General features: G+C 43.0%; 1 protein-coding gene across 1 annotated transcript in view; it reads left to right on the forward strand.

The window, feature by feature from the left end:
• Positions 1 to 1,533, forward strand: part of LMNB1 (lamin B1) — a 58,854-nt gene extending 57,321 nt beyond the window's left edge. The window contains exon 11 of the mRNA XM_005557657.4: positions 739 to 1,533. Within this exon, the coding sequence (XP_005557714.3) occupies positions 739 to 780 (42 nt within the window). The 3' untranslated portion in view covers positions 781 to 1,533. The remainder of the gene's footprint in view (positions 1 to 738) is intronic.
• Positions 1,534 to 14,547: the final 13,014 nt, after the last annotated feature.

Here is a 14,547-nt window from a genome sequence, read left to right on the forward strand (position 1 = left end):
GATCTCCTGTTTCTTAAGTTATCAAAGGAAGTTATTGAACAATGGTTTTCAAATTGAGCTGCATATTAGAATTACTTTAAAATTATATATAGATAGCTACCCTTTCCCACTAAAATGAGAAATTCTCATTTGATTGATCAAGGGACCTAGATCAGAATTTTTTGTTAAACTCCTCAGGATCTGAATGTGTAGCCAGAGTTGACAATTACTGTTCTGGAATTTGTTGGAGGAGGGGTGAGTATTCTAGAAAAAAATCCAAAAAGAAGGTTAGAGGCCAGATACGGTGGCTCCTGCCTGTAATCCCAGCACTTTGGGAGGCCAAGGGCAGGTGGATCACTTGAGGCCAGGAGTTCCAAACCAATTTGGCTAACACAGTGAAACCTCGCCTCTACTAAAATTATAAAAATTAGCTGGGTGTGGTGGCGATGCACACCTGTAGTCCCAGCTGCTCGGGAGGCTGAGGCAGGAGAATCGCTTGAACCCAGGAGGTGGAGGTTGCAGTGAGCCAAGATTGCACCGCTGCACTCCAGCCTGGGCAACAGAGTGAAACTGTGTCTCAAACAAACAAACAAACAAAAAGAAAAAAAAGGTTAGAAAAGATGAGAGATGATAAAGGGCCCTTTTGAGGTTAGGTAATATGGTTTTGTAGCATCCCTGCAGTTAAAAGTTTTTGTCTTATTTTAGAATACTGTCATCTGTTTCTTTAGTATTAATTTTTCCTTCTGTTTTCCTCATCAGGGAACCCCAAGAACATCCAATAGAAGCTGTGCAATTATGTAAAATTCTCATCAACTGTCTTCCTCAAAATAAAGAAGTATGGTAATCCTTACCTGTATACAGTGCAGAGCCTTCTCAGAAGCACAGAATATTTTTATATTTCCTTTATGTGAATTTTTAAGCTGCAAATCTGATGGCCTTAATTTCCTTTTTGACACTGAAAGTTTTGTAAAAGAAATCATGTCCATACACTTTGTTGCAAGATGTGAATTATTGACACTGAACTTAATAACTGTGTACTGTTTGGAAGGGGTTCCTCACATTTTTTGACTTTTTTTGTACGTGTTTTTTCTTTTTTTTTAAGTTCTGATGAGGAGGGGAGGGTGAATAAACCACTGTGAGTCTCGGTATAATTTGAAGATTGCTCCATCTAGACCAGCAATCTGCTCTTCATTATTCTCTGCTATATATAACGGTGCTGTGAGGGAGGGGGAACGCATTTTTCAATATACTGAACTTTTGTACCGAATTTTTTTGTAATAAGCAATCAAGGTTACAATTTTTTTTAAAATAGAAATTTTGTAAGAAGGCAATATTAACCTAATCACCATGTAAGCACTCTGGATGATGGATTCCGCAAAACTTGGTTTTATGGTTACTTCTTCTCTTAGATTCTTAATTCATGAGGAGGGTGGGGGAGGGAGGTGGAGGGAGGGAAGGGTTTCTCTATTAAAATGCATCCATTGTGTTTTTTAAGATAGTGTAACTTGCTTAAATTTCTTATGTGACATTAACAAATAAAAAAAGCTCTTTTAATATTGATGTACTGTCCTTTTTAACCCTTTAAAAACAGATTTTGAGGGGAGAAAAGTATTGTTTCAGTTTTGCTTTTGATAAAAATATAATTTGACTTTTTGAACTGGATTTTTCTTTAAGTCTTTGCCAGTTGAGGAAGATAAGCTATTTTGGTCGTCTTTCTGTATTTGATTGTCAGTAACAACAATAACGAAAGCAATAATCATAACTAATGTTTTTGAGTCAGATATCATGCTCAATGCTTTATTACATTTTTTAACTTATTAACAATAAGGCCTTGTAAAATTTCTTCAGGAAAACCAAATAGGGACAGTAGAAAACATTGAGGAAGACATTCCTTTTTTTTTTTTTTTTTTTTAAGACAGAGTCTCACTCTGTTGGCCAGGCTGTAGTGCAGTGGCATGGTCTTAGCTCACTGCAGCCTTGGCCTCTCCTGGGCTCTGCCTCCCAAGTAGCTGGGACTATAGGCACACACCACCACATCCAGCTGATGTTTTTGTATTCTTTGAGAGCATTTTGTCATGGTTTCCCGTGCTGGACATTCCTAGTAAAAGAAAAAATGGGGAGAATATTTTAGAATATAATTCTGTCTTTTAAAATAGGAAGGGCAGAGAAATTGATTAAAAGCCACCTTTTAGAGGAATAACATGAATGCTATGAAATACAAGTGTGCTGTGTGTGCAGTAGCTTTATTATGTATGGTGCTCATTATGGTGTCATTTTGTGTGGATTTGAGGAGGTTTTGTTTTGATTGCTTTAGTTAAGTGAATTCATCTTATAGGAAGTGCAGATACCTGAACCCTTCCTAGAATGGGCAGATTATATTTCAGAAGCTAACCCTAGTCAGTGTTTGTTTTTCTCTTAAAATATTCCTGCAGTAAGCTGCACAAAGACGACCAGCTTTCACTTGAAAATAACTCACAAAGCCCCAGAATTACTGTGTTGCACAGATTTACTGCATACTTTGGTGCCGTCGCAGACACAAGATAAATGCTGGGTTAGAAATTCTGTCTGGTAAAGCAGATAAAATGATAACTTCTCAATGCAGATTTATCTTCAGAGTGAGAATGAGAATACAGTACACAGCCAGACTCAGCTGTGAAACATTTTGCCACAAGATGGGGTTCTTGTCATCAAAATACATTCTAGGTGCTTTTATTGCTGGATAAATTAGGTTATAAAAGCCAACACTTTAATTAATTTGGGCATTAAGAAAAATTGGCAGTTGTAACATAGTAGAATAGTGTGTATGCTTCAGAAATTGAGAGTACAAATGCAGGGCTCAACATAGTTTAGTGCCCCTGGATGTGTGGCAGTAGTAGATTCCTGAGTCTGTTTAGACTGACAAACTTTGGACTAAATTGAGGTTTTCTGAAATTGAGCTGCACCTAAGCCCATTCCCGCAGAACATGAGCGAGCCAGAGGGCACGCTGCCATTCCGTATATTAAAATCAGCATCTCTGCATGAAATTGATGTTAGGCACACAGCATATATACACATTTTTGGATTATTTAACTATTTGATAACAGGCATGATTCACATTTTCCCCTTGTTTTGTCTTCAGTGTTTGTTTTCACCTCTGTTGAGGTATGGATTTATTTTATTTTATTTATTTGGTTTTTTCTTTTTTTGAGAGAGTCTCGCTCTTGTTGCCCAGTCTGGAGTGCAATGGCGCAATCTTGGCTCACCGCAACCTCCGTCTCCCAGGTTCAAGCGATTCTCCTGCCTCAGCCTCCTGAGTAGCTGGGATTACAGGTGCCCGCTGCCATGCCTAGATACGAATTTATTTTTATTCCCTTTGTTCAGGTCTCATCTCTGTGTTCTTCATTAAAATTTTGGATGTTCTTATTTTGTTGAGTATTATTTCATCCCCACTGTCTATTCTTTTCTTCTGGGGTTTCTTTTATACCTATGTTGAACCTGTCCTGTTTCATATATTTTAGGTTTCTCCATGCTATATTCTCAGTTAACTCCTTTGTATTTATCTCACTGATTCTGTTCTCAGCCCTGTCTCATCTGTTTATTTCAGTCATTGAGCTTTTTAGACTTTATTTTTGTTTCCGAAGTTGTCTTTGATTCTTTCTCAAATTTATCTTTTTCATACTTTTTTATTATAGTTTTTATATTCTTTTATAAATCATTTTAACCATATTTATTTTATAGTCTCAATTCTATTTTCTTGAGTTTTGGGGAATGCTAATTTTTCTGTTAGCTGTGTCCGTTGACTCTCCTAATGATAGTTGGCTTCCTCATGGAGTTCTCAGGGTTGTGAACACATCTCTAGCAAGGGCTATTTTGTGAGTGATCTGTGTCCCAGGGTTTTGATGGTATTGCTGCAGAGGAATTTGGGGGTTTCCTGTGCCAGAGTCCCAGGACCATTTTTGGGTCACTTTCGCACCTCATGGTAATACAGATCTACGGTGACACTTACATGCATGGTTCTTCTATTTTTCTCGTAGGTTCCTCATCCTGCCGAAAAGCGCCGCGCCCCTACCCCGCCGGTAGTTTGTCTTTGCTCTGGGCTGACAGGCGGTATTCTGGTAGTGTGAGGCTGCAGGGAGCAATGTAAGGTTCTGTGCTTTGTTCAACAATCTTACTTCTGGGTTTCTAGGTTCACTCCCTTGCAAGAACCCAAAGCCGTTTCCTATTCGCAACTACCAGCCCTTAAGGCTTATATTCCAGATTTTGAGTTCTTTGTGGCACCTGGACATTTCTTGTTCTTTCTTCAAAGCTTGGCTCTATTAAAACAAAAATTTCGTTCCATTTTCTCAATCTTGTCATGGGAGGAGGGGTTGTCCATGTCATTTTAATCTGCTATCATACATGAGTGTGTCTGTGTCTGTGTATATTAAGAGATAGGATTATTCTAAATCATGTTCCTCCTGAGTTTCAATCTTACCCGGCATCCTTTTCATCATATCCTAAATTACAAAGACATTTATTTGGATGCCCCTTCTTGCCAAAACACATGATAAAATGAGAGAAATTGAACAGACTCTTTAAATAATCCATACCTTCTGGATCATTGGCTTCTAAACAAAATGCAGATTGTTTCTTTTTAATTCCATCGCATGAAGTAACAACATGGAATCTTAGGAGGTGCCGCCAGAGGGGAATGTTTCTTAGGGTTCAAACTTGTGAGTCCCTGAAGCAAGGTTCTTGGATCTGCGGTGTGTATACAGGAAAACCCAGAATTCTGAAGTTGGGACTGACTGTCCTTCCCTGTCTACCAAATTAGGGGGAAAAAAATTCCATGGAAAAAAAGGTACTGAAGGAGGTAGTTTTTAGAATTGTGTGTTTCTTCTATTTGGCTGCCTCACTGGAGGGGACATTCAGAGCCAGATTGATGAAAATGAGGAATATACGTGGCAGAATACATGCAAAACTCACAGAAGTCATATTTCAAGTTCTCAGGGAGAGAGCTTCACATTAGCAGTATTGAATGGGAAGAGGAATTAACGGGGAGCGGTGCTGGAAGTGGATGCTGCTTTGCTGTCCTGGAGGGTCAGTGAGGACAGAGAACAATCTTAGAGGCAGATCGGTAGCCAGTTTGCCCTGGAGCCACACATCGGATCTATACTCTGGGTCCGATGTAGAATCTCCTCACTGCCTACCTCCTACCCCTCACTTCCACAATAATGCATTTTCTTTCACTTTTAACAGCACGTAAATCCTGTCCTCTCTCCTGACGTTTCTCCAGAGACAAAGTACACCTCTCAATTTAGGGAGACAGCCTGCTCAGTAGCTTAATTACTTAATAACAATAAAACACATTCACCCAGATTTATGATGTGAGTCCTTCCTCCACCAATCTGAATTGGAATTCTCAGTTGAAATGCCAGCCAAGTTTGCTTTTAGAGAAATGCCGCTTCTGTTCCATTTTGGGTTTTTAAATACTTACTTTGGCTGTGTATTACTCCAAATGAGCTGCAGTCTGTGAAACCGGAAGATTTCTCTGCATTTATATGTCATTTTCTTAAATACTAGTGTTGATTTTTTTTTTTTTTTTGATGAAAAATAAATTCCCACTTGCCTTTTAAGACTTATCTTGTGACCCACTTGGCTTCCAGCTGGTGGCCCTAATCCTCCCGCTGCAGCATCTGCTGCTTTTCTGCATGGATCTGTCTTTGGGGGCAGACCTCACTGTGTCACTGTGATAGGGTGGAGGTCCCTTTGCTAGTGCGAGGTTTTCTTCAGTGTTTTGTGACTCAGTCTGGATAATGACTCTCAAATTGTCTGGTTTGGTCTGTTGAATACATGCGGATGTTTCCACAGCCCCTTCTCTAGTCCCGTGTCCCATGACTTAAGTTTAGCCACAAGTGCTAGTTAAAGTGTCCACTGTGACCAGAGGGACACAAATGTCTGAATGTGTTTCTCTGGCTTCCTAACGCAGTGGTTGAGAGTGATCTTCAGATGACCTGTTTTTTATCTAGTTTCACAAACAGTCCCAGATCACTTGTTTTTCTCTTCTGATTTTCTCTCCATTGTCCACATTTAGGCCAAGGAGCCTCCCTCTCACCCTGCCCTTTAGCAAGCAGTGTGACTATGACCCTGGCAGCTAGTTCATTCTCTTCCCAGGACTGGGGTCATGACCCAGCCTTCCTCTTCACTGCCAGCTTTCACTCCCTTGTTACGCTGCCTCTTCCAACCAGCAGACGCCAGGAAGGGACTCAACCCAAGCTCTTTCTGGGATCATAGAATTTTCACAGAATTTTCCTATGAACTGTTTTCCCGGCTACTGAATCAGATCATTTCTCTTTAAAAAATTTTTGTCTTGCTAAGAGGAAAATTGTTACGAAATTTGAACTCTGCAAAAAAAAAAAAAAAAAAAAAAAAAATTCAAGAGCTGAAAACATTCATACTGTGTCATAAAAGAAATAGTGGGCCCGGGTTCCACCCCGAGACATGTTGCATTTCATTACCAGGAAAAGTAATGCGTATTATCACAATCCTACTAGGTGGGGTCCTTCCCTGGAGAAAGAAGGGCGTGGGTGCTAGAGGTGAATGCATTGGGTCACTCAGGCTGACCTTATACCAGAAATCCCAGAGGGGACCTGAAGCTGGGCCCTTACCGGACTTTACAGCTGGGGAACACTGGGGACCCCACTGGGAGAAACCAACAGGGGCAGGGTCTGGAAACGCAGTGCTGCTCTGACATGTGAGGAGTACACACCGGCCCGTGCTGGTCTCTGACACATGGGACACTTTCACATAGGAGGGCAGAAAAGCAGCATAAGACCCATCGAGAGGAAGCGGGGTGGAAGCAAAGGGGGCAAACGTTTATTGAATGTTCACTCTGCCTGAGTTGTCACATCACACGTTACCTTACAGCTCACAGTACTGCGTTATTAGTATTGCCCTTGTTTTGTAGATGGGATTACAGGCCTACAGGTTGTCATTTACTCACGTGTTCATTCCTTCACCAACCATTCACTGGGAGATTTAGTTTTGCCAGGCACTGCCGAGCAAGGCATCAAGAATACCAAGATGAGACGACAGCCAGTTCTTTTCTTGAGGAACTCAGTCTGATCACAGTTCTATTATCCTTGATGACTATGCCTATTCTGCTATTCCAGGCAGCTGTCAGAAAATAATTTACATAGCCAGTTTACTAATGAAAACGGTGCTATTCATTGTCGAAATGAATGGGAACAATTCCAACTGTCGGATAATCCCCAAATCCCTATTTAAAATCTCTGTTGTTTCTAATGTTCTTCAAATTAATGGCAAATGTAATAAATATTGTTTTCATGGTGAGGTTTAGAAAATGCTTTCTTGTATATTAGCTGATTTGCACCTCTCAGCGTATGAAGATGGACTTAGGAGCAGGAAAAAGATTCCATTTTCCACAGCTTCAGCTCTTGCTCAATCTGCCTTCCTCCCACTATTGCATCGTAAGCTCTCAGATAAGGCGGAAAGCCACAGCCCTGGTAGACCTTTCCTAAGCTGGCTGTTTGAGGACGCACTTTCCCTGACATCAGGGAGGTAGTTAAGTGTTCTGATTTGAAAGTCTCCTCTGGGGGGCTAGTCACCATTAGGTAAGCTGACACAGCCCCAGCAAGTAGGTGAAAGCAGTTTGGACCCCAGTGATGCAATATGTTACTGTGTCTAGGAAGTGTTGAAAACGACCCAGAGGGTATGCAAGTACATCCAAGTTATCCTGGTGGGGGGAGGGTGGGGAGGCTGTGAATAACAGGAATTATTGGAACTGGTGATTTAGCTTTGATTGGAAAGGAGATAAAATAAATGATTTTTTAATGATAGAGAATTCAATTATAGTCATGGGTTATGTCCCGAATTTGTACGTTCCCACATAGATGGACCTTCTGCACAGAGAGGCTTCACGTAGAAAGAATAAACCGCGCATTGTTTTTGCCTTTGAACTAGTTCTGTGAATGGAAAACGCCTGATAAGAGAAGTAGTTAATGACACTAAGTTGCCATCACTTAGTGATGTGAGCCTAAAAAAGCTAACGTTCCTGCATCTCAGTTTCCTTATCTGTACATTGGAACTAAAGATCCTATTACAAAGAGTAGATGGTGGAATAAATGAGACCATGTAAGACGGTCATACCGACATAGTAGGTTGTAAAGAAACAGGAATTTAAAACTGATTAACTTAAAATTTTTTGATCAGGGGAATTAAGATGGGAAGTCAGGTGAGGCTCTCCTGTTGTAGAATGGCAGGGCTGTTAATTATTGCTGGTTTCTGTAAGTCTACCAGCAAAAATAGTGCCAGTCAGAATTCACATTTTTCCTGGGTTTAGTCAACTGAGTGGTTAAACAAGGAAGGCCATTGAGAATACTGGAAACACCACATTTTACTCATTTTATTAATAAATAGTAATTTTTTTTTTTTTTTGAGACGGAGTCTCGCTCTGTCGCCCAGGCTGGAGTGCAGTGGCGTGATCTCGGCTCGCTGCAAGCTCCGCCTCCCGGGTTCACGCCATTCTCCTGCCTCAGCCTCCCAAGTAGCTGGGACTACAGGCGCCTGCCACCATGCCTGGCTAATTTTTTTTTTAAATATATTTTTAGTAGAGACGGGGTTTCACTATGTCAGCCAGGATGGTCTTGATCTCCTGACCTCGTGATCCACCCGCCTCGGCCTTCCAAAGTGCTGGGATTACAGGCTTGAGCCACCGCGCCCGGCCAATAAATAGTAATATTAATTAAACTTTTTTTGTTTTTTTTTTTTTGAGACGGAGTCTCACCGTCGCCCAGGCTAGAGTGCAGTGCAACCTCTGCCTTCTAGTTTCAAGTGATTCTCCTGCCTCAGCCTCCCAAGTAGCTGGGATTACAGGTGTGCGCCCCCATGCCCAGCTAATTTTTGTATTTTTAGTAGAGATGGAGTTTCACCATATTGGCCAGGCTGGTCTCTAACTCCTGACCTCAGGTGATCCGCCCACCTTGGCCTCCCGAAGTGCTGGGATTCCAGGCGTGAGCCATTTTGCCTGGCGCACAACAAACATTTAGAAATGACTTCTTTTTTTTTTTTTTTTTTAATTTATTTATTATTATTATACTTTAAGTTGTAGGGTACATGTGCATAACGTGCAGGTTTGTTACATATGTATACTTGTGCCATGTTGCTGTGCTGCACCCATCAACTCGTCATTTACATCAGGTATAACTCCCAATGCAATCCCTCCCCCCTCCCCCCTCCCCATGATAGGCCCCGGTGTGTGATGTTCCCCTTCCTGAGTCCAAGTGATCTCATTGTTCAGTTCCCACCTATGAGTGAGAACATGCGGTGTTTGGTTTTCTGTTCTTGTGATAGTTTGCTAAGAATGATGGTTTCCAGCTGCATCCATGTCCCTACAAAGGACACAAACTCATCCTTTTTTATGGCTGCATAGTATTCCATGGTGTATATGTGCCACATTTTCTTAATCCAATCTGTCACTGATGGACATTTGGGTTGATTCCAAGTCTTTGCTATTGTGAATAGTGCTGCAATAAACATACGTGTACATGTGTCTTTATAGCAGCATAATTTATAATCCTTTGGGTATATACCCAGTAATGGGATGGCTGGGTCATATGGTACATCTAGTTCTCGATCCTTGAGGAATCGCCGTACTGTTTTCCATAATGGTTGAACTAGTTTACAACCCCACCAACAGTGTAAAAGTGTTCCTATTTCTCCACATCCTCTCCAACACCTGTTGTACAAGCATTCTTATACACCAGTAACAGACAAACAGAGAGCCAAATCAGGAATGAACTTCCATTCACAATTGCTTCAAAGAGAATAAAATACCTAGGAATCCAACTTACAAGGGATGTAAAGGACCTCTTCAAGGAGAACTACAAACCACTGCTCAGTGAAATCAAAGAGGACACAAACAAATGGAAGAACATACCATGCTCATGGATAGGAAGAATCAATATCGTGAAAATGGCCATACTGCCCAAGGTAATTTATAGATTCAATGCCATCCCCATCAAGCTACCAATTGGAAAAAACTGCTTTAAAGTTCATATGGAACCAAAAAAGAGCCCGCATCTCCAAGAGAATCCTAAGTCAAAAGAACAAAGCTGGAGGCATCACGCTACCTGACTTCAAACTATACTACAAGGCTACAGTAACCAAAACAGCATGGTACTGGTACCAAAACAGAGATATAGACCAATGGAACAGAACAGAGTCCTCAGAAATAATACCACACATCTACAGCCATCTGATCTTTGACAAACCTGAGAGAAACAAGAAATGGGGAAAGGATTCCCTATTTAATAAATGGTGCTGGGAAAATTGGCTAGCCATAAGTAGAAAGCTGAAACTGGATCCTTTCCTTACTCCTTATACGAAAATTAATTCAAGATGGATTAGAGACTTAAATGTTAGACCTAATACCATAAAAATCCTAGAGGAAAACCTAGGTAGTACCATTCAGGACATAGGCATGGGCAAAGACTTCATGTCTAAAACACCAAAAGCAACAGCAGCAAAAGCCAAAATTGACAAATGGGATCTAATTAAACTAAAGAGCTTCTGCACAGCAAAAGAAACTACCATCAGAGTGAACAGGCAACCTACAGAATGGGAGACAATTTTTGCAATCTACTCATCTGGCAAAGGGCTAATATCCAGAACCTACAAAGAACTCAAACAAATTTACAAGAAAAAAACAAACAACCCCATCAAAAAGTGGGCAAAGGATATGAACAGACATTTCTCAAAAGAAGACATTCATACAGCCAACAGACACATGAAAAAATGCTCATCATCACTGGCCATCAGAGAAATGCAAATCAAAACCACAATGAGATACCATCTCACACCAGTTAGAATGGCGATCATTAGAAATGACTTCTTAAGTGCCATGCTGTGCACTGGCAACACAATGATGAGTGAAAAGAAATCTCCGCCTGACCCTGGTTGGGGTGGCAAGGGCATCAATCAAATATTCACACAGATGTGCAGAGCAACAACTGTGGTCAAGTGCTGTTGTAAAAGGAAGGCACCACACAGCAGGCTTCAGGAGCACTGGTCTCTTATGGGAAACGGTCCTTAGGAAAGAATTGTCTGGTAGGAGGCTGAGTTTCAAAGGTGAAGTTCTCACCTTTGCAGTCATGACAACAGCTCCAGCGTTGTGGATGTTAAGGGGGAGGTCCAAATTAATTATTTGACTTCCCATTAAGACGATTTGAGCTTATTAAAAACTGGCCATCATCAATCAGAGCATTAGCTAAGGGATACAGCTGGTGGTCCTGATAGGCCATTTTGCTCTGACCTTGGAAGAATCCGTCCAGACTCCAGCCAGAACTTGATTTCAGATAGAACAGTGGGGGAAGAGGGGCCACAGTCCTGCAACCTCAGTCTGTTTCCCTGGTCTCCCTGAGTGGTCCTGGTTACTTACAGGCACCCAAACTCGAGAGTCCAGGTCAGTCCAGGGTGCTTTCGTGGAAACGGCATGCTGATGTGTGCCGAGAACATCGCTCAGCCAACTGCGTGGAATTCAGAGTTCCCCTGAGGTTCCCTGAGACTTGGCTCTCCCTGCTCTGATGGGGTTTGGGATAGAACGTGGGAGTGCCTGGTTAATTTGGAGTTTGAGGGCCTAGTGCTTTCAAAGAGAGATCCCCACCCGAGGGAATCATAATTCACGTCCTCTTCCACCATATACCTGGTTTGGACAAGTAAAAGCAACACCTAAGTTAAATAAATGGCAAGATCTGCTTTTTTTCCTTTTGAAAATTGAATATTATATGAGGGACAATGACTATTCCCAGCTTGATGCTTTGGAAAGTGCATTTGGATTTTTCCATTTTAGACAAATGTCAGCTTTCCCCCAAAGTAGCCTCCATCGTGCTTGTTTGTTCCAAATCATTTTTCAATGCTGTGATTTCCCTTCTTTTTGCTTTAAACACTCAGTCACGTGGCTTGTCTCCACCGTGTGGAGGTGCCGGGTGCCTGTTGGGTCCCTCTGCATTTCTGGCAGGAAGGAAGCATTTGTGAATACTGTCAGTACTTGAGACAGGTCGGTCACATTGGAACCTTTGCCCCTGTTGTTAAACTGTGACTGTGGAGGTGCCCCGTGTGCTCAGCGCTCAAGTGGGAAGTGGAGAAGATTCTCGGAACGTGTTTGGCTGTCACTTCTGAGTTTTCCATTGAGACCCAAACATGAAGAAAATCTTCTGGCTCCTGCCAGTTGGCCAACCTCTGTCCACCTTCCCCAGCTCACAGGGCTGCACGGGGCTGTCCTCTGCTGCTGGAAAATCACGCCTGTGCTCTGCACAGACACTGAACACTGACCCTCTGCGTGATCCATGGAACCAAGATGACAGGATCTCCTGCCTGTTCTTGATGATAGCTGTAGTTTTATTTCAGATTTTCATTTAAACAAATAGTTTAAGACCTCAGCTGGGAAAGGGGACTGAAGTATTCCCAGCAGACAAAGCCTCTGGCACGCCAGAGCAACATGTGACCCAGCCCGGGTTGACTTTCCTCCGTTCCCCACCCAGGTTGCTGGGAGAAATAACTATGGGTTTTTGGCAACTCTTTCCCAAAATGCACAGTGGAAGGCTGGGAAACACTGAATTATGAAATAAAGGAAGGCGGTTCCTTTTGTCATCCTTGGCACCCGAATCCTAAACTACGGTAATGAGATCAGCCCCTTAACGGTGGGCTCCAGGGCACCTTGCTCTTAGGCAATTTGTTTTTCTGTGTGCGCTCTTCAACAGACTCTGTAGGAAATGGATGACCTGATGCAAATGACTTTTTGGTTTTGTTTTATTTGAGACAGAGTCTCACTCTTGCCCAGGCTGGAGTACAGTGGCATGATCTCAGCTCACTGCAACCTTCACCTCCTGGGTTCAAGAGATTCTCCTGCCTCAGCCTCCTGTAATCCCGGGATTACAGGTGCATGCCACCACGCCTGGCTAGTTTGTATTTTCAGTAGAGAGGGGGTTTCACCATGTTGGCCAGGCTGGCCTTGAACTCTGACCTGAAGTGATCTGCCTGCCTCGGCCTCGCAAAGTGCTGGGATGACAGGCGTGAGCCACGGTGCCCGGCCTGATTTTGGATGGTTACAGTTGGGAAATAAGTTAGTGCGTGGATACTGTCTCTGGGGAAAACGAGGAAACTGACAGGATTCCAGAAGGCTGCTGTTTGAAGGGGCTCATTCAGTTCCAAGAAGAGATGGGAGAGGCAGGAAATGTGAGCATATGTGCTGCCTGCCCTCCATTGATTTGTTTCATAACAAATTGACCCTGTCTGGGCTTGTGACCCCCTTATGTTCAGAAGAGCTACTGGTGGGTTGTAGAGACAAATGAGTCTTTTTCTCAGCTCTACTCCTGACCCCAGAGGGGCATGTGGCCACTTCTCCCCGACTTCTCCCGGGGGTGACTTGCTTCTGACACCTGCTGCCTTATTGTTTTTCCTCCTCAAGCAAGCTTGTTGCAGGCACTTCTTTACGTGGTGCTGAACTTAGCCACAAGGAGCTGTCATCAGGGGTGTGGGAGAGGGAAGAGAGGGGATCACAGGGGTTTCAGAGGGCTCACTTAGAGACTTGCTGAGACTGACAACAGAGTTGACCTGGCCCAGGATTCTTCTAATGCTGCGTGTGACTGTGTGTCTGTGCCACAGGAGTTTTTCAGTGTGGATGCATGCATGATGTATGTGTGTGGGGTGGGGGCGGGGGAGGGCAAGAGGGTTATTTTCTGGGTCAGAATAACTTTTAAAATGATAAGTTTTTCGCTAGGAGAGGAACCACATTTTGCTCATCTGTCTAGATGTTTTTCTTCACCTGGGCCACGGAGGGCTTTGTTTCACAAGCTTTTCTCCTTTTTCGTCGTTTGGGTGGCAAAGGACTCTGCTCCGCCCTGTGACACGGGGTCCACCCTCCACGTCCCACGTTGGGATGGGTTGCAGAGCATGTGCCCTCCTAGTGGCCCCCATCAGCCACCAGAGTGAAGTAGATGCTTGGGTGCTATGAACAATTGGCAGGACAGTCATGGTGTGGACCTGGGGAAGCTTTGCTCAGGGCTGACCTGCCCACAAGCAGCTGCTCCTGGCAGTCTGAACTCCTTTCCTATTTCCTGTATTAACCTTGTGGTGCACAAAGAGAGCCTCGAGAACAAGCTAATGAGAATCATCCCTCTCATCACGGAACCTGCATCCCCTGCCTCAAACTAAGCCATGTGCGCACACACACTTGATAACAGCAGAATCGAGGCTTCAGAGGATCTTGTTGACATTTGTCTTCTTTTTGTTTCTAGAGTGTGGTGGGAAGCCTCCATCACTATAGCACTGTCAGATGGGTGACAGCCTCATCGGCACCCTCCAATCTCAGCAGGATGTGAGTTTTCTTTTTTAATGGGATGCTCTGAAGCCCTTCTGTCCATGACCAAAAGCATCATTCTTGGCACTGAGCCTGAGGCCCCTTCTCTGACCTCTGCTTCCCTTCCCCTACCTACAGTTACTGCACGGTCAGCCCACTGCCTTACTGTACTACTCTGATCATGTTTGACTTCATATACTTAACATCTCTATGTAAAATGACCAGCCTTGAG

The sequence above is a fragment of the Macaca fascicularis genome, chromosome 6, assembly GCF_037993035.2.
Source record: "Macaca fascicularis isolate 582-1 chromosome 6, T2T-MFA8v1.1".
Lineage (NCBI taxonomy): Eukaryota > Metazoa > Chordata > Mammalia > Primates > Cercopithecidae > Macaca > Macaca fascicularis.